The sequence below is a fragment of the Propithecus coquereli genome, unplaced genomic scaffold, assembly GCF_000956105.1.
Source record: "Propithecus coquereli isolate 6110/MARCELLA unplaced genomic scaffold, Pcoq_1.0 Scaffold248, whole genome shotgun sequence".
NCBI lineage: Eukaryota > Metazoa > Chordata > Mammalia > Primates > Indriidae > Propithecus > Propithecus coquereli.
This window is the reverse complement of record NW_012148041.1, coordinates 3,126,756-3,145,660: the sequence shown is the minus strand read 5'-3', so window position 1 is coordinate 3,145,660 and position 18,905 is coordinate 3,126,756. Positions and strand designations below refer to the sequence as shown.

The window sequence follows — 18,905 nt, the reverse complement described above, 5'->3', positions numbered from 1 at the left end:
GGTATTAAGGTCAAAAGACCCGGGAAGCTCATTAAACCTCTGGGCCTTGGATTTCTCAAAATTGGTTGATACAACTACCTTAAAGAGATATTGAGCCCTATTAAATGCAATCAGGTATGTCGAGGTTCTTTGCAAACAGAAGTGCTTTAAAAATCAAGGTGATATTATTGCTTGGTATGGCAAGGCCCTGGGCTAAAAACCAGGAAAATAAGGGCTAAACTTACAGACTCCTAAGGGAAAGAGAGACGGGTGGAAACTGATGTATTAAAAGAGAATTATCAACCAACTATAACATGCGGCTCTGATTTGGACCCTGATTCAAACTCTTAAATTGACTTTTTGAGAATTAGGAAAATTTGAACACTTACTGTGTATTACATTATATTAAGGAAGTATTATTTCTTTTTAGATGTGATAATTCCATATGGCTATGTTTTTTAAAAATCCTTAACTTCTAGAGATACATATGGAAATATTTATGGATGAAATGATGTCTGACATTGAGATCTGCTTCAGAATAATTCACAAGGATGAGAAGGTAGAGAAGAGAGATGTAGATGAAGCAAGATTGGCTGCTGAAGCTGGGTGAAGGGTATGTGGGGACTTACAGTATTATTTTTTCCACTCTTACATATCTTTGAAATTTAGCATAACTAAAGTCTTTGTAATAAAAATGAAAGGGCCCCATCTTCCTAAGTCTAGGAGGTGCCAAAGACAGAGTGTCGCAGAGGTGACAGTAAGTGCAGCCTTGCCAAGACTGGCCCCTAGGAGAGCAAAGAGACCCAGCCGTCACTGCACAAACGCTGTGAGTCAGCAGCGGTTTTCCTGCTCAGCAGGTGGGCTGATCGACTAAACACAAGCGTGCCTCAGAGGGGCTGTGGTGCGGTTCCAGACCACTGCAATAAAGCAATACTGCAATAAAGTGAGTCACTCAAATATCTGGTTTCCCAGTGCATATAAAAGTTACGTTTACACTATCCTGTAGCCTATTAAGTGTGCAATAGCATTATGACTAAGAAACAATGTATCTACCTTAATATAAAAATACCTTATTGCTAAAAAATGCCGATGATCATCTGAGCCTTCAGTGAATTGTTATCTTTTTGCCGGTGGAGGCTCCTGCCACGATGCTGATGGATGCCGACCGATCCGGGGGTGGTTGCTGAAGGTCGGAGTGGCAGTGGCAAATATGACAGTGAAGTGTGCCGGGTTGATTGGCTCTTCCTTTCACAGTAGATTGCTCTGTCGCATGCACTGCTGTTTGACAGCATTTTATTCAAAGTAGAACTTCAAAGTTCTTCTCAAACGCTTCTCCTGCTTTATCAACTAAGTTTACGGAATATTTTAAATCCGTTGTTGTCATTTCAACAGCGTTCACAGCATCTTTACCAGTAGATTCCATCTCAAGAAACCACTTTCTTTGCTCATCAATAAGAAGCAACTCCTCATCCATGCAAGTTTTATCATGAGATTGCAGCAGTTCAATCACATTTCAGGTTACACTTCTAATTCTAGTTCTCTTGCTATTTCTACCACATCTGCAGTTCCTTCCTCCACTGAAGTCTTGAGCCTCTAAAGTCATCCATGAGGGTTGGAATCAACTCCTTCCAAATTCCTGTTAATGTTGATATTTTGACCTCCTCCCATGAATCATGAATGTCCTTTATGGTATCTAGAATGGTGAATCCTTTCTAGAACGTTTTCAATTTACTTCATCCAGATCCATAAGAGGAATCACTACCTGTGGCAGCTATAGTCTTACAAAATCTATTTCTTAAATAATAAGGCTTAAAAGGTGAAATTACTCCTTGATCCACGGGCTGCAGAATGGATGTTGTGTTAGTAGGCAGGAAAATAACATTCATCTCCTTGTACATCTCCATCAGAGCTCTTGGCTGACCAAGTGTATTGTCAATGAGCAGTAATGTTTTGAAAGGAATCTTTTTCTGAGCAGTTGGTTTCAACAGTGGGTTTAAAATATTCAGTAAACCATGGTGTAAACAGATGTGCTGTCATCCAGGCTTTGTTGTTCCACATATACAGCACAGGCGGAGTAGATTTAACATAATTCCTAAGGGCCCTAGGATTTTTGGACTGGTAAATGAACAATGGCTTCAACTTAGAGTCAGCAGCTGCATTAGTCCCTAACGAGAGAGTCAGCCTGTCCTCTGAAGCTTTGAAGCCAGGTACTAACTTCTCCCTAGCCATTAAAGTCCTAGATGGCATCTTCTTCTGGTCTAAGGCTGTTTAGCCTACAATAAAAATCTGTGGTTTAGAGTAGCCACCTTCATCAGTGATCTTAGCTAGATCTGTATAACTTGCTGCTTCACCTTGCACTTTTACATTATGGAGACGGCTTCTCTCCTTAAACCCCATGAACCAACCTCTGCTAGCTTCAAACTTTTCTTCTGGAGCTTCCTCACCTCTCTCAGCCTTCATTCTCTTCACCGAAGAGAGTTAGGGTCTTGCTCTGGATTAGACTTTGGCTGAAGGGAATGTTGTAGCTGGTCTGATCTTCCATCGAGACCATGAAAACTTTCTCCACATCAGTAATAAGGCTCTTTGGCTTTTGTATCATTCATGTGTTCACTGGAGTAGCACTTCTAATTTCCTTCAAGAGCTTTGCCTTTGTAGTCACAACTTGGCTGTTTGGCACAAGAGGCCTAGCTTTTGGCCTGTCTTGGCTTTTGACATGCCTTCCTCACTGAGCTTAATCATCTCTAGCTTTTGACTCAAAGCGAGAGATGTGCAACTCTTCCTTTCACTTGAACACTTAGAGGCCATTGCAGGGTTATTAACTGGCCTAAGTTCGATATTGTTGTCTCAGGGAATAGGGAAGCCGCAGGAGAGGGAGAGAGTTGGGGAAACAGCTGGTTGGTGGAACAGTCAGAACACACACAATGTTTATTAAGTTCACTGTCTTTATGGGTGCAGTCATGCCACCCTGAAACAATTACCATAGTAACGTCAAAGATCCCTGATCACAGATCATAATACATATAATAATGAAAAAGTTCAAAATATTATGAGAAAAACCAAAATGTGACACAGAAACATGAAGTGAGCACATGCTTTCAGAAAAATGGCACCAATACACTTGCTTGACACAGGACTGACACAAATCTTCAATTCGTAAAAAGTGAAAGAGCTGCGACGTGCAATAAAGTGAAGCGCAATAAAACGAGGTGTGCCTGTACCAAGAGCAGAAAGCCGTCATCTCTGCCACAGAAAGGCACAGTGCGTGACGGAGCGACGCGGGGGAGACGGTAACGGGATGGGCACCCGTAGAAAGTAAAGACATGCGTGGTACAAGATATAAATGCAGCTAACAAGATAACTAAATATCCAATCAGAACTGCAGCTGCCAAGGATTACTTTTAACTGGCACAATATCGAGATTTCATGCCGGCGTTTACATTTCGAATGCAGATTAACAAATGGACAAATACCTTCTTAGGCTCACCTTTAATACTGTTACTATTTTAGAAAACTAATATTGCAAGAAGCAACCCAAAATCAACTAGATCAGTTGAACTGCTCTCTTGATAAACAACACAGTAGAATAAAGCTGCCTCCAAAAGTTGACCTATCGATGCGGGGAGTGTGTGTATGTGTGAAAAAGTCCTCGAGAAAAAGTTTTCTTTATTATGTTTTTGGAAGCTAAATTTAAGTCTTGCTTACCGATAGAGGGGGCAAGAGTGACCTTCCACCCTTACTCACAGCTCTACCCTGGTTGCTGCCACTTAAGTGGAACAAGGGATGGTATTCAGTTGCCTTAACTTTTTGAGACTGTCTTATGAAAGACCAAAACACGATCCCTTTGAGCCCCATCAGAAAGCCTGAACAGGACAGACCAAGTGAGGCATTTCTTATGCCCCCACCAGGGGCTCCACTCTCATCCACTTTTCATTAACCTCCAATCCCCCTCAAATGGCTTCCTCCAAAAATCACAATAATCCATTACCCTCAGAGTCTAAAGAAAAGGGTCAAGTTCTAGCCTGCCACTGAGGAGGCGGGGAATCGTACAACCCATCTGAGAAATGAGGGATTAGATGGATGGTTTCCTAAGATCTCGTTCAATGTTCTTATTCCTATGTGAGCTTCTCATTACCTATCTGACTAAAGGAACAAAGCATCAGGCCATGACAGATGGGTTTTCCTGTGAACCTCCAAGCACAAGCAATTAAAAAAACCAAAAAGGAGAAACAGGACCCTTAACTCCTTTAAGACTCTCTGCTTAATTTAGGCTGCCTGGAGGAGGAGGCTGGGACTGTAAGAAAACCTAACTGCTGCCATGAAATCTAATCGTTTTCCAAAGTGACAAGAGCCCAGTGGGGTGAGAGGTGAAGGAGGTCCTGGAACTCTCCTTGGCCCCTTCCCTCGCCTCCCGTACGAACTGGATTCTGCTGCTACAACCTTTTGTTCTCCACAAGTCCACATCCTGCTCCTAAGATACAGCAAGTGAACTCAAGTGTGCAGGCCTGACGTCCATCCCAAAATCCAGCTTTCATGGATGAGGGCCTATGCGGGGACAAGTTCGAAACAATCCTAAAATAACTTCAAATAAATCATCAGACCATCTGTTTATGGCAGAACATAAATATATCAATTTGGTCACTCTTATGACAAAGCAGGTCTTTTTAGGTAAGATCTGTAACCGTCCCAAGAGATAAATTCCAGGCTGCAGTTGTCGTTAAAGGTAGGTTTAGCTGTGTATTCCAAAGACACTGTCTCTTTTTTAACAAGACATACCCACTGGCTACACTCTTGGGAAAAGCAAACAAACAGATGGCAGATAAGAAAAAGCAATAGCTTGTTCAGCTTGGTACTCATGCTTCTTACCCACATATTCTGAGAGGAAGACGACAAAGAATGGAGTGACCAGGTCATTAATTCCCTGGACATACCCACTGGCAGGGTGTCGGATGGCCCAAATAAATAGAATTCTTTCAAAGATCTAGGAAAATGAGAAAGAAAGACATGAATGTTAAATCATGGGGACACACTCCCTCCCTCCATTTACCTGCTTCACAATTTATCTCAGGGCTAGTGTAGATTTTTAGAAAAAAATTTAAAATACTGTGGGTCAGAGGAAGTATATAAATGCAAAAGTTTCTAACACACCAGTTGTTTTCAAGTAAGGGTAGATACTTCTCGCTCTTTATTTATCTTTTCAGTATCTGGTCACCGTGATATAAAATTGGGAAAAGGAAAGACAGAAACACAAAATGCCTTAGAAAAGGTCTGCAATGGATGTCATTAATTCAAGCCAGCACGGTTTCATGTGTAGATACTGCTTTTCTATTTTCAAGAGCAAGATATCAGAACATCCCAGTTCTGATACCTTTTTCTAAACCTTTTGTGGTCATTACAGGATTTAGAGAGCAAATACCTCCTGTACCGCCCTGTCGTCTCCCTCTGCTGAGGAGATCTAGATTTAGTTTTAACCCAGCTCGACTAGGAACAAGTGACGACTATATGTGCAGGAAGTCACTTCATATGTCAGGATGCAACTCAGACATTTCTTGGGGATAGGAAGTCAAACAAACCAAATCCTATGGCCTCCTACAGTTGGGAATTTGAGAACAGAGAAATCAACCAGGGCCCCCATGGGAAAGCCTCTAGGTTAAGTATCTTAGCCACAAGAAGCCAGAGGCCTAGGTTGGGGACAAAGGAAAGATCTTTATGGTCCTCTTACAGGGACCATACGGGCCCCTGTCCCATTCAACTCTACTCCCTCTGCTTTCAGTAGGCCGTCCGCGCTTTTTCCTCGTCTTCTCTCATCCTGATGACATTCATCGCCTGCCTTCATCCTGATGACAACTCCTGGGCCTGACACGTTCCTAAGACTGGCTTTGACTGGGCTGCCTCCTGTCTCTGTGGACCTCACCAGAGGGGTGGCAGAGGGGAGGTGAGTACATGCAGGCAGGACAAGGCGACTAGAGGGTCTCCGCAGCACGCGGACACTGCAGAGTCCCAACCAGGCAGCTCTCGGTCAGTCTGCAGAGGCCCTCCTAAGCAGGTGCAAGGGAGAATAGCTTCCCAGAGAGATCGATAAAAGGGAAATGGTTATGTGGTTTCCAGAGATTGTCATCCAGTGTAGGAGGGACAGAGAATCTAAAGACACAATAAAGGATGTTTCCTAGCCCCTCTGTCATAGTTGAGTCTGCCTTCCAGCTGGCTGGGAGCTGAGAAACACTTCTGCTGTCAATATTTCTGCCCTTACTGGCAGTGAAAACAAAGCTCCGCCTGGAAGTGAGCTGGTCTCGGCCTCCACCAGACTCGCCCACTTGCTCTTTGTGGTTGAGGGAAGGGCATGGCCTCCTCGTTTGTGTAAAGTCCAACGCTCTAATAGGAGCGCTCTTATACCCTTCCCTCTCTGTTGCTAAATGACCCCTCTTCCTTCCTAGAAAATATAGTGCAAGCTAGAATGATCAAGAATTCCCTGCCCCACTCTATTTTTCTGCAGCTCTTATGGCCTGTGTCCATCTGGATGCCCCTGTTAAAAAGTTCCTCCAGGGCAGTCTTTCTGAAGGACTTACAGGGGCTTCTCTCAGCACGATGAGCCCCTTGTGAATACACGAATCCTTGGTAACTGGCTTTAACAATGGCCAAGTACGCGGAAGCTAGCTGTTCAGAATCAGACCTGCAATAATCTCTCTCTAGGAAGGATGGGACAACGTAGACACACACACACTATACAAGTGAAGGTGCCAAAGAGACGAGAACTGAACAGCACCGAGCCTGGTTACTAGAGGAGACCATGGGGCCTTTGCTGTAAGAGTCTGGGATAATCCCGCCTTGTAGAGAGGGGTAGAGAGGATAACACCTGAAGGTTTGTCCTGCACCTCCTCTACTAGTGTGGATAATTCTGACTTACTATAGTCAATCTCAAGTATCTTTTACGTTTGCAAAGCAATCCTTTCTCTATTTAGCACTACTCAGTTCTTTGCTCCTTGGTTGGCATTTTTACTTTGTTTAAGATGACTACAGTCTGTTAGATGAAAAGGTGATTCAAGAAAAATTGGAAAACCGGCCGGGCGCAGTGGCTCACACCTGTAATCCTAGCACTCTGGGAGGCTGAGGCGGGTGGATTGTTTGAGCTCAGGAGTTTGAGACCAGCCTGAGCAAGAGCGAGACCCCGTCTGTACTAAAAATAGAAAGAAATTAGTTGGACAACTAAAAACATATAGAAAAAATTAGCCGGGCATGGCGGCACATGCCTGTAGTTCCAGCTACTCAGGAGGCTGAGGCAGGAGGATTGCTTGAGCCTAGGAGTTTGAGGTTGCTGGGAGCTAGGCTGACGCCACGGCACTCTAGCCCGGGCAACAGAGTGAGACTGTGTCTCAAAAAAAAAAAGAAAAGAAAAATTGGAAAGAATAAAGTTTGGGTTTCTGTCTTTGTATTCAGGTCTCACTACTAGAAGTCTTTCAAACAAACAACTTTCCCCATCTCCAAGTTTAGAGTAAGCACGCACAGGTGAAACATAAGTATCTGAACATCTTCAAGTTAAAATAAGGAATAAGCAGGGCTGAGCTGTGGGAAACTGAATGGGAGGAACGAAGGGATCCTGAATGGATCTGTAGCTTCCTTTGAGCTGTATCTTATGATAAAATAACAGTGTCGCCCTCAAAATCTTCTTTATGCTACTGGCAAGTCATGAGGGATCCCACCAGCGGGAACATCTACATTTAAACAATTATGAATATAACTCAAAGCCAAACAGAAATTATTTTGAGCATTTTTACTACCATCCCCCTTTATGACGAGAACTGAAAGCACGATTCAGAGCGCGCTGACACTCCGTGTCCTGGCTCCTGGAGAGCCGCAAAGGAAAGTCCCAACCTCAAGGAGTTTATAGCTACTGCTTGGGTCAAAAGAAAATGGTCCCACTGAGACCTTCCATGTGCTTTATTAACTGGTTAGGTCTCAAAATATCACTACTAATTCCACTTCTGGATATATACCCAAAAGAATTTAAAACGGGGACCAAACAGATATTTGCATGCCCAAGTTAATAGCACCACCATTCACAATAGCCAAAAGGTGAAAGCAACCCATGTGTCCGTCGACAGACGAATGGCTCGACAGCACGTGTTACGTGCATGCAATGGAATACCACTCAGCCTTTAAAAAGGAAGTCTTGATTCATGCTACAACGTAGATGAACCCATGTGAAATACGCCAGACACAAAAGGACAAACATTGCATGATTCCACTTATTGGAGGCACCTAGAGTAGTCAGAGTCAGAGAGACAAGTCTAACGGAGGCTTCTGGGGAAAGGAGTTAATAATTAACAGGTACAGAATTTCAGTTTGGGAAGATAAAAAAAGTTCTGGAGGTGGATGGTGGTGATGGTCGTAAAACAATGTGAATATACTTAATGCCGCTGAACAGCATGCTAAAGAATTGTTAAAATGATACAATTTATATAATGTATATTTTACCACAATTTTTAAAAATCACTATCTCCAGCTTGACAAAGTAGAGCAAACACAGGAATAGGAATTCCTAGATGTGGGTTCTTCATTCTGTCACCAGGTAGCCTCAAGGGTCTGGGCAACTTCCTTAACCTCTCAAAGTGCTACTGTGCTCACAGGGTTGCTATGAAGAGTGAATGCGAATGCACGAGCGCGTGCTCTGAGAGAACCAAAGCTCCGTACGCGAACACAAGCACCATCACAACCAGCCGTAAGCCTGCAGACGGGGGCCACAGAGCTATGGGGAGAAGAGCCAAAGAGCATTAAGTCATTCCCTCACCTCCTGTACGAGCGGCTGCTGGAACAACGGAATGAGAGGATTCGTCCTTGGAATGTCAATGTGAATCTGGAAGACAGAAGCCATGTCCAAAAACAAAATGCCAGTTTGTCCTTTTGACAAGTTATTTTCTTTAAAAATAGAAATTAAAGGAGTAAGAAAGTGCAGTTTATCTTCAGAAAGAACTGATTGACACAGAAGAAAATCTAGTTAACCTACCTGCTCATGTGGAATATGTTTCCATTTTAGCAATAGCTTACTAAATAGTGAGGAACCTCCCCAAATTAACCACTTAAGTCAAATAGCAATAGGCCTCACAACCTAAGAGAATCAACTGCTTTTTCCTATCGCTCTGGAGTCCGTTTTACTGTGGGCTAGCACTTATGCAACAGGCATGATACAAGTGTGTACCCCCTTTCAGAATCTTACCCATCCACAGTTCAAGAACTAAAAGAGCTCCGACAGCCACAAAAACGTGCCAAAATAGGGACTCGGAGAAGGACTTGCTTATGAAGTCGTGACGTGTAAGAAATGGGGAAGGACCAGGGGGAGTTGGCCTTCAGTAACTGGAGCTGAAAGTTCATACTTCTGTTACCAAAGAGGTCACTATGGTTGGTTTCAGTTCAGGGATTTCTCAACATCCAGTTTAAGTATCTGATAGACTATGTCTGCAGCAGCAGACGCCACTTCTGTTCTTGGGGCATGTTGTATATTAGATAGCTGCCCACCCCCCATCTTCCACCTTCTGCAACCACTGGACTACTCTTCTCCTCCCTCCACACATGACGCTGCCAGCAGACCCCTCTGCGGGCCATGGGGACCACTACAGGCAATGATGGAAGATTCCCTGCCAAGACTACTGATGGCTACGGCTCCTGCAGACAGACAGGCGTGGGTCCTGAACAGGTACTGTAGCTGCCAGGAGGACACACTGATGTCACAGTCCAGAGGGACTAGACCATTCCTGACGGAGTTTGTCTTTCCTCCTGTCATGTCCTATAACCTTACTACTCACAGTGTGGTCTGTGGACCAGAGCATTGGCGTTCCCAGGGAGTTTGTTAGAAGTGCAGGCTCACCCCAGACCTACTGAATCAGAATGTGCATTTTCTCATAATCCCCAGGTAGAATCTTATTAAAATCCTAGGTGATTTGTATGCAGACTGAAGTTTGAGAAGCACTGCCATTGACTAATGCCAAAAAAGTTTATTTATTTTAAATGGCTCAAATCAGAGCTGCTGAATGAAAGAGGTAAAGCAGTTCTGGGAATAAACTTGTTAATAATTTCTAACCAGCACACCATAGCCTGAAGACTTGAAAAATCTGTACCCCAACAGCACTCCTAGAGACATATCTAAAGAGTATGACTAGTAAGCAGCAGCAGGTGGTAACTGTACCTGTCTGTAGGTATCCTGGTGATGTTCCTCATTTCGAGAGTCATAATACTGTTCAATGAAGCCAAAATATTCCTCCCTCTTCCGCTGCAGGGTCAACTTCCTCCTCTCAGTGTTTGCTGGGAGATAGCCCTATAGACGAGACTGACAGTCAGATGGGGACCGACATTGGCTGGATGAATCCTTAATTTTTAGCCTGAGAAATGGCTTGGAAACTATCAAGGAAACAGAAGGAAAACTGCCAAGAGGACAAGGGTAAATCCCTTTTTGGTTTTGCCCTTTCCTCATTCAATGAGATCCACATGTTGGCAGATGCAGCAGGCCAGCTTTCCCAGGGTTGTTTACTCCTCTGGCCCTGCACCGCGCCAGGGAGCGCGGGAGCTCACACTGCTGGGGAGCACTCAGGAGCCGGCACAGCAGAGCAGTGAGTGTAGGTCAGAGGGAGGGAGCTGGACCCAAGTCACGGCCTGCGAGTGTGCACGGCTGTACTTCTGAGAATCACAGGGACCCAGCAATCTCTACAGCGCATCTCAGTGGCGTGCCAAGTGAGTTGGTGCCAGTTACACATTCTTCTCCAGTGCAACTTTCAGAGTTACCGGCTAAGGAAGCTGAATGGAATCTGTGACATAGCAGCTACGACGTCCAGACAGAACTTGTGGCAGCAGCCCCTCCTAGCCAAAGCTGCAGGCCAACTTTCATTCTTATCCCTGGTCTAGATTCCACTCTCATCTTCTGTCTTCTCTTCCCCTTCCGTTCTCACCGAATCTACTCTGAACAGCATTCAAACTTACTAGAAGTGGCAGAGGCAGTGATGACTTGGTTACAACAGTGGGGTGGGGAGAGCAGTCAGGAGAGAGACCCTTCCTCTCTCTGAAGTGCTGGTGTAATGCATTCCACAGCGAGTGCCAGGAGAGCGGGGACTGGGGTTTATTCATTTCTGTGTCTGTTCACAGCTCCTGGCACTGCGCCTTGCAAAACAGCAGGCCCTCAATAAATCCTTATTAGAAGAATGAATGAATTTTACAAGTTCAGGAAACCCAAGTGTTCCTGTCGTCGTGGCTGGCACAGTGCTTGGTGAAAGCAACGCTGGTACAGCTTCCAAGGGAGGCCCATTTATCAGCCCTTCGCGGCTGCAGAGTGGGCTTCGCCCTCGCTGGTTACTCCCACTGAGAAAGGAGTGAAGCTCGAGGAATGCTGGAGCTTGCTCAAAGCTAGTGCTGGGACCACCCTGTCTTCCTCCTCACTGCTAAGAAAGTGAGGCTGTGACTACAGGGACAAGCTTGTGCTCTTCTCCATGTGTGGGAATAAACTCTCAGGAATGTGTTTCTCTATGCACGGAAACAGGACTACAGTCCCACGGTTCTGTCATGTCCAGTGGGACGAGGGAAGTCTATGGAGTAAGACCAATGTGTCCAGACTAACCTCATCAGGCAAGAAGGGCTGTGTGAGGCTCACGCTTCTCTACATAGTGGGTAGAACTCACCGACAGGAGTCTCCAGGTTACAGGTCGAACCTCCCTGGGAACCCCTGGCCAGCTACACTTCCTCAGTTCATCTGCAAACAGAAAACAGCCACACTGTTTTAGCTCTCCCCGCAAGTGCCTGAAAACAAACTGCAACCAGCACTGCCTGATGCTTCCTACCCAAGGAGTAAGACCACCACCACCTGCTACCCATAAGCAGTAGGAAAAGCCCAGAACGGCGGCGCTGAGCAGCAAAGTGCCAAGGACACGCCCTTGCGGTAGCCATCCAGTCAGCTCGGAGACGAGAGAGAGTTAGGAGGGAACTGAAAGACCAGCGGGTGTGGATTTCAGTGAAAACCCCCCGGAGGCAGGAAAGACCAAGCCGGAATAGCTGCACTATGGTCTACAGGCCACGGAAACCAGCCCCGCCTAACTGGGTCCCTAAACCCTAGAACACACCGCTGACTCGGTACCTGCATGTCACTGCAGCGGGCACCAGACCAGGGGGAGCTAGAAAAGTAAAAGAAGGAAGAATAAAGAGCAGTAGCTTCCGGGTCTCTGGGAATTCCAGTCACCAAAGGCCCCCACCTTGCCCGGGGCTCACAAGGACTCACCTAAGTCAGTGCTGTGGCTGGAGAGAAGCTGACGGAATTTCTCTAGGCGGGTTTTCTCCCGGACGGTCATCGGGGGAGCCCCAGAAGCATTCTGGTCTGATATCCGGGCAACGAGGGGGATGATGGGCCGGAGAGGGAGCGACTGCTGTTTGTGGAGCGGGTTCCTCAGGCACGTGTCACCTGAGGTCATTTGAAAGAGAAGAATGGGCTGTGTGAAGAGCACAGATTCTGAAAAACCTCAGACCTCACCGTTCAGCGTCCGTGTCCTCCTCCAGGGCTGGGGCTGCCTGTGCGTGCGGCGCCCAGGGGAGGGCGGTGAGGGCGCGGGAACCCAGCCCTGCGCCGCCCGCCACCCAGAGGAAGGGCTGCATTTACAGCACGCACACCAAGACACCTCATGCGCTAACACGCTCCAGATGCTGCAGCAGCTTTTGAGAACTTCTTTGGTGACTCTGGAGGAAAATCAAATGTTTTCTTTCATACCCCAAACTGAAACTTGTCTCGGTGCCAAATAATGCATTTGGTGGCAACACAGTCTAAGGCAGCGTTTTCCTTACCTTTCCACACCGCTGGGCACAGGAGAAACGACGGCACTGCAAAGACGCTGCCGTAAGGGAGGTGGCTGCTCTCCACAAGCCCCAGGCCCCGTCCCAAGGGCTAAGGGGATCAAGGTCCCTGGCACAACCTGAACATGTTCTTGGCCCAGCAGTGTGCCCCGCACATGGGGAGAAGCTCTGGCCTAAGGCAGTCCTGCCTTGGGTGGCTGCAGTTCCTCTCTGTTCCTACGTTTCCCACCAAAATGAACGAGTTTTTAATTCTGCCAGGATAGGATTGAAATTACAGGACACGGACTCAAGCTGAACTCTGTCTGGTTCTGGACATTTCTAGACCAGATGGTCAGCAGGAAGAATAAGCAGTACAGGACTAACATATACTGAGTGCTTACCATGTGTAAGGCACCATGCTGGTCACTTACACATGTGATCTCTCACTGGGTCCTTACAACATATGGTAGGAATTTATAACTATTGACAGATGAGAAACTACAGCTCAGAGAGATTTAGTAATTTGTGAGAGCTTACATATCTGGCCCTTAAAAAGTGGTAGTTACAACAAAAATTAAAGAGTGAATACTAATTAACTAGCACTACTAGAAGGCTTACAAAAACAACTGCCACAAGGCACTTGGGTGGGATGCCTGGTGTAACAGGGGGACTAGAAAATGCAGACCACACACTGCAAAGCTGAACAGAGGTGCATCTTGGATATCGGCTATGTCGAGACAGATGCACACAGGAGGGAACCTCTGTAAGGAGAATGCTCTGGGGGGTCCTTGCTGCACAAGGGCAGCTCATCAGGGTTGTGGTGGGAGCCTTCCTTGTGCTGGGAACCCCCGGAGACCTTCAGTCGTGGTGTACAGACGCTTTCCACAGCCGGTAGCTGGGGGCACCCAAGTCAACCAACACGGAATGCCCATCTGGGCGTGGTGCGGAGGTTCAAGCTGGAGCCCAAATCAGTGAGGAAAAGTGACTGCGGACTGACTGTAAAGACCTTACAGCCCGACTGCATGGCCACATGCTGAGTCTGAAACTATAAGAAAGATTCTCTTAGACCGTGAGCCTGGATACACTCCAGGCTCTGACAACCTTCCTCTTCCTTTTCATCCATTACCAGTCAGCCGTTCCAACTCTCACTAGAGTGAAGGCACTTCCTTCTCCAGCTCAGAGTAACCAACGTCCATAAAACACATTGAGGCAACATTGAACACAACGATGGATACTTAAAAGAGTATCCTGAGAGCCCCCTAACATTCTATGAAACCACCCTCCCCTCAACCAGTTATCGAGGCCAGTTTCCTGAGTAGAAACAGAGCAGGCCTCTCCTGCTATCCCACCCTAGCCCAGCCCACCCCAGCCGATGGGCAGCCTCAGGGAGCTGTGACCTGGTGCCCTCAGGCACGTGTTGCTCCTCCCTTGGGAACAGGAAACAGTGGGTGTTCTCCAGGCCTCAAGAAGTCAAACAACAGGCCAAACGTTTGTGAAATCCGGCCACTAACAATTTAAATACATTAGTCTATATTCGTAAACCTGACTGTGCCTAAAGCCATGTGAAGCCATCAAACCACGTAAGTTCTGGACCCCACTACACGAAAGCAAGAGGAGAAGAGGAGAATGGCAGGCAAGATTTGGGTGTCACAGTAAGTGAGGGGCCAGAGCCACCGAGGCAGGAGGGGCAAGCACGGCTTGTGACTTCTGAGGCTCACTGAGGAACCTTGGCTTGGGCTTGCTCCTTTATCACTCGAGGGAAGATCTGAGTGATGCCTTAAAAAACATCGTTTTTATTTAAGACACACTCTGCTGAGAAGCGGACGGAGGCTGTGGAGGGGGCAGGGTGGACTTACTGGAGTTTCTGGACAGCTGGGCATCACTGCTGGACTTTATGACCTTGTAGTTGGCAGGAACGTCGGATGTCGTTGACTGGGACCGTTCTGGTTTTACCCTCAGCTTGCTGTGGTTTTCTAGAACTTGGGCTGCAGTTGCCAAAGCAACTTTTGAGTTCAGAGTTTGGAAAGAAGGTGAGGAAAAGTCCTCTTCCTCATCATCGCCAATGTCCCAAGCATCACTGGTATTCCGGGCAAACTCATGAAAGCTGGAGGCCTTCTTATTCTTCAGAGGAATTGTGTTGACTTTTGACCGTTCTTTAATGAAGCTGCAAGAAAGGGGACACCATTGCCAAGGAATGGTCTGACACACCTGACCACCTTCACTAGCTTAATACAATATTAATAATATTACAAATGACCCCGTACATAAACATTAGCTTCTTCAAACAAAAACCACCACATCATTCCTGATCTAGATGCATCCAGACCAGCCCTGTGTAGCAGAGATCGCAGTGGTCCCCAAATATCCCATGTGCTCCTCTCTATTTCCCAGCCCCCTTGCACTTAGGCGAGGCTATGCCTAGTTCTGGCCAATGGGCTGAGAAGAAAGTGAGGTCATCACTTCCAGGCCAAAGTATGAAAGAATAGGTGTGGGTTCTCTATAATCTCTCTTCTGTCATGGTGACTGCCAAGGTTTCAAATGGTGGCGCCTCCCTCAGCCTGGGTAAGTGAGTGGCTTTGTGGAGCAGAGCCTGACTCTACCCTTATTTCTTCACCCAATTGTGGACACGTAGCATGAACAAGAAATAAACCTTTGTTGTGTTAAGCCACTGAGATTTCAGTTAATTTGCTATGGCAACATAACCTAAACTATCCCTTAGAGTGGGACATAAACTACTGGCAGAACAGGAAATGATTTTAGGTATTCCATATAAGTAGCATTAAACCTTAAGCCCCAAAATGAAAGGCTGTTCCCTTTTAATTTTGTTAAAGTCCTTCTGCTAGCCTTGAGGAGAAAGTCTACGTTTGCTGCTACTCTGTCTTTCAGACTCTATTTTTTTAACAAAGTGAGGGCAGCCTCAGGATCAACACATTTGCTAGCAGTAGGATCTGGTGTGGAATTTGATAAGACTGTTTGTTTTTCACTGTGTGTATTGTTAAGGTTACTTTCTATTTATGGCAAATATTATTGGTTTTCCATTTATGGAAGTACAAGGTTTATTTTTAAAAAATAAATCTATTTGAGTAAATGAGTACTTATTAAAATGTATTTAGTAAATAATAGTACAGAATATGGCAAAAAAAAAAAAATCATGAATATGGTGCATGACTGAAGTTTGGGAAACACCAGATTAACCTATTAAGGAAAGGGGACATAGTCCAAAGAGTCACGTGAACCAGTCCTACTTTCCTAAGCTTTTTCTCTTTGTGTCCTGAGCCCCACTCCCCCTTAAATTCTGGGGGCCTTTATTCTGGTTCCAGGAGACTGGTTAGGACACTTCTAACTCAGTCTTATCTAGCACCCCTCAGACCCCAAACAGGGAACAGTCTTGTGTGAGTTTACAGTACATGGGGACCGGAACGTAATGGGGTAAAAACAACACTGAAATGCCTCACCGTTTCCTCCAGCAAGGCAGGGTAACTCTAGAGGCTCTGCCAGAAGGGCAGAAGTTCCCCATCTCCAAGAGAGATTTCTTCCCTTTGGATAGAGGTGGGTGGTCTGCTAATCTGTCCCCGCTCCCTAAATGAGTCCAATACTTACTGTAAAAGACAGTTTAAGTTATTAATTAATATCAATACAGTCTGGTAACTCATACAGCTCATCAGAATGTCCCTATTATGAAAAAGTGGCATCACTGAGGTGTCATTTTTACACACCAGTCTCTTACAGAGCAAAGGAAAATCCATTACACAAAATACAAAAGAACAGAAGATTATAACAGCCCAAATGTCATGGAAACAAGATACCATTTTTCACCCATTCAATTAGCAAAGATTTAAAGGCTTAGTCTCTTCAGTGCTGACCAAGGTGTAGTGAGACCAGCTAATTCTTCAGGAGGGGGTATATGTTGTATAATCCTCTGGAACACAGTCTGGCGACATACACACCGTGAGTCTTAAAATGGTTCATATCTCTGATCATAAGATACAAAGATGATCTAAAATAGTTTATACCAGTGTTAGTTATTTGGGTTAAAAATTACAAACAATATAAACATCTAGAAACTAGAAATGATTTAATAAATTATGGTTTAGCCACCAGATGGAATGTTACACTGCCATTAAAAATCATACCTTGAAGGCTATTTAACATTAGGAAATAATGTTAAATAAAGTGAATGAAAATAGGGCCCAAAACTATACATTTCTTATGATCTCTGTATTAAAAAAAATATGTGCATAAAAAAGACCAGGAAGAAAATATATCAGAATGTTAACAGTGCTTATCTTTGGGCTATGGAATTACAGGTGATATTTAATTTCATTTTTATAATTCTCTGAATTAGTCACATTTCCTACAATCAACATATCATTTCTATGCATCAGTGGAAAAGATTGTTTTGCTGGCCTTCATCAATCCCCAAAGAGTACACATAGCCTATGGAAAGAACAATAGGAAACAAAGAAGTGCCCAAACCAAAGCAAATAAAACTGAGGCAGTGCAGCACAAATATTTGCACATATAAGAATCCACCTATTGGCCAAGAGGCAAATCACTCCTCTGCAGACAGACTGAGGCTGCATGTTCTGCACTCATCCACCGACTGCTGCTCCTTTGTAAAAGGGGATCCAGGGTCCACCACCTGCAGTAGCAACTCAAGGGGTCTGCTGCTGAGAACAAATAGGCAGATGTCTAAGAAAGATCTGTCGTCCACAAAATACCACACAGGAGTATGTGGTTACTATCGTTTTCCTTCTTGGAGGCTATAAAGATTGCATAAATACTGGAAGCTTTGAGAACTCTGTAAATGAATGATCGAATCAAGAAGCTGACTTTTAGCTCAGGTCATAAAGCTGACCGGAAACTGATGGTCTAACATGGGGAGAAGCATATGCAAACCCTGGCCTAGATGAAAACATGACAGCAAGAGGCAGGCCATGCTGACTGGCAGGTTCTCACAGACCACCAGCTTCCCATCCAAATGAAGGAGGTAAATCAGCTGGGTGGGGGGTTTGTGGGTGTTTGTTACATTTTTCTTATACCTTTTAAATGAATTTGAGGTTCTCATTACTTTTTTTTCTCAAAATATTAATGGGATACAAATGTTTTTGTTACATGGATACCGTGTATAATGCTTAAGTCAGGGCTTTTGGTGTGTCTGTCACCAGAACAGTATTCATTATACCCAGGTTGTTTTCCCTCACCTCCCTCCTTCTTGGTTTCCAGTGTCCTTTACATCTCTTTGTGCCTGTGTGTACCCATCATTTAGCTCCAACTTATTAGTGAGAACATAAGGTGTTTGGTTTTTCCATTCCGGAGATACTTCACTTAGGATAATGGTCTCCAGTTCCATCCAAGTTGCTGCAAATGACATTATTTAATCCTTTTTATGGTTAAGCAGTACTCCATGGTATATACACGCCACATTTTCTTTTTCCACTCATGAATTGATGGGCACTTAGGTTGGTTCCACGTCTTTGGAATTGTGACTTGTGCTGTAATAAACATTCAAGTGCAGGTGTTTTTTTGATAAAATCACTTCTTTTCCTTTGGTAGATACCCAGCAGTGGGATTGCTGGATCAAATAATGTATCCATATTTATTTCTTTGAGGAATCTCCATACTGTTTTCCATAGAGGTTGTACTAATTTGCAGTCCCGCCAACAGTGTATAAGCCTTCCTTTCTCTCTGCATCCACGTCTCCATCTACTGTTTTTTGACTTTTTAATAATGGCCATTCTGATAGGGGTAAGGTGTTATCTCACTATGGTTTCAATTTGTATTTCCCTCATGATTAGTGATGCTGAGCATTTTTTCATATGTTTCTTGGCCATTTATCTTCTTTTGAAAAACTACTGTTCATGTCTTTTGCCCACTTTTTGATGAGGTTGTTTGTTTTTTTCTTGCTGATTTGTTTGAGTTCTTTGTAGGTTCTGGATATTAGTTCTTTGTTTGATGTTTTCTCCTATTCTGTAGGTTGTCTATTCGCTCTGTTGATTATTTCCTTTGTTGTGCACAAGCTTTTTTTTTTTTTTTTAAAGGTTACAGAATTGCATTTATTTTGTGTGATTCTGTTTATTTTTTTTTTATTTCAGCATATTATGGGGGTACAGATGTTTAGGTTACGTATGTTG

At 44.8% G+C, this 18,905-nt stretch overlaps 1 protein-coding gene across 1 annotated transcript in view; it reads right to left on the bottom strand.

Annotated features, from left to right (window-relative positions):
• The window catches only part of TBC1D22B (TBC1 domain family, member 22B), a 91,949-nt gene that overhangs the window by 35,740 nt on the left and 37,304 nt on the right, over window positions 1–18,905 (bottom strand). Inside the window, exons 3-8 of the mRNA XM_012646652.1 lie at window positions 14,628–14,935; window positions 12,227–12,406; window positions 11,634–11,704; window positions 10,154–10,282; window positions 8,762–8,827; window positions 4,843–4,957 (exon numbers count right to left, since the gene is read on the bottom strand). Of these exons, the coding sequence (XP_012502106.1) occupies window positions 4,843–4,957; window positions 8,762–8,827; window positions 10,154–10,282; window positions 11,634–11,704; window positions 12,227–12,406; window positions 14,628–14,935 (869 nt within the window). The remainder of the gene's footprint in view (window positions 1–4,842; window positions 4,958–8,761; window positions 8,828–10,153; window positions 10,283–11,633; window positions 11,705–12,226; window positions 12,407–14,627; window positions 14,936–18,905) is intronic.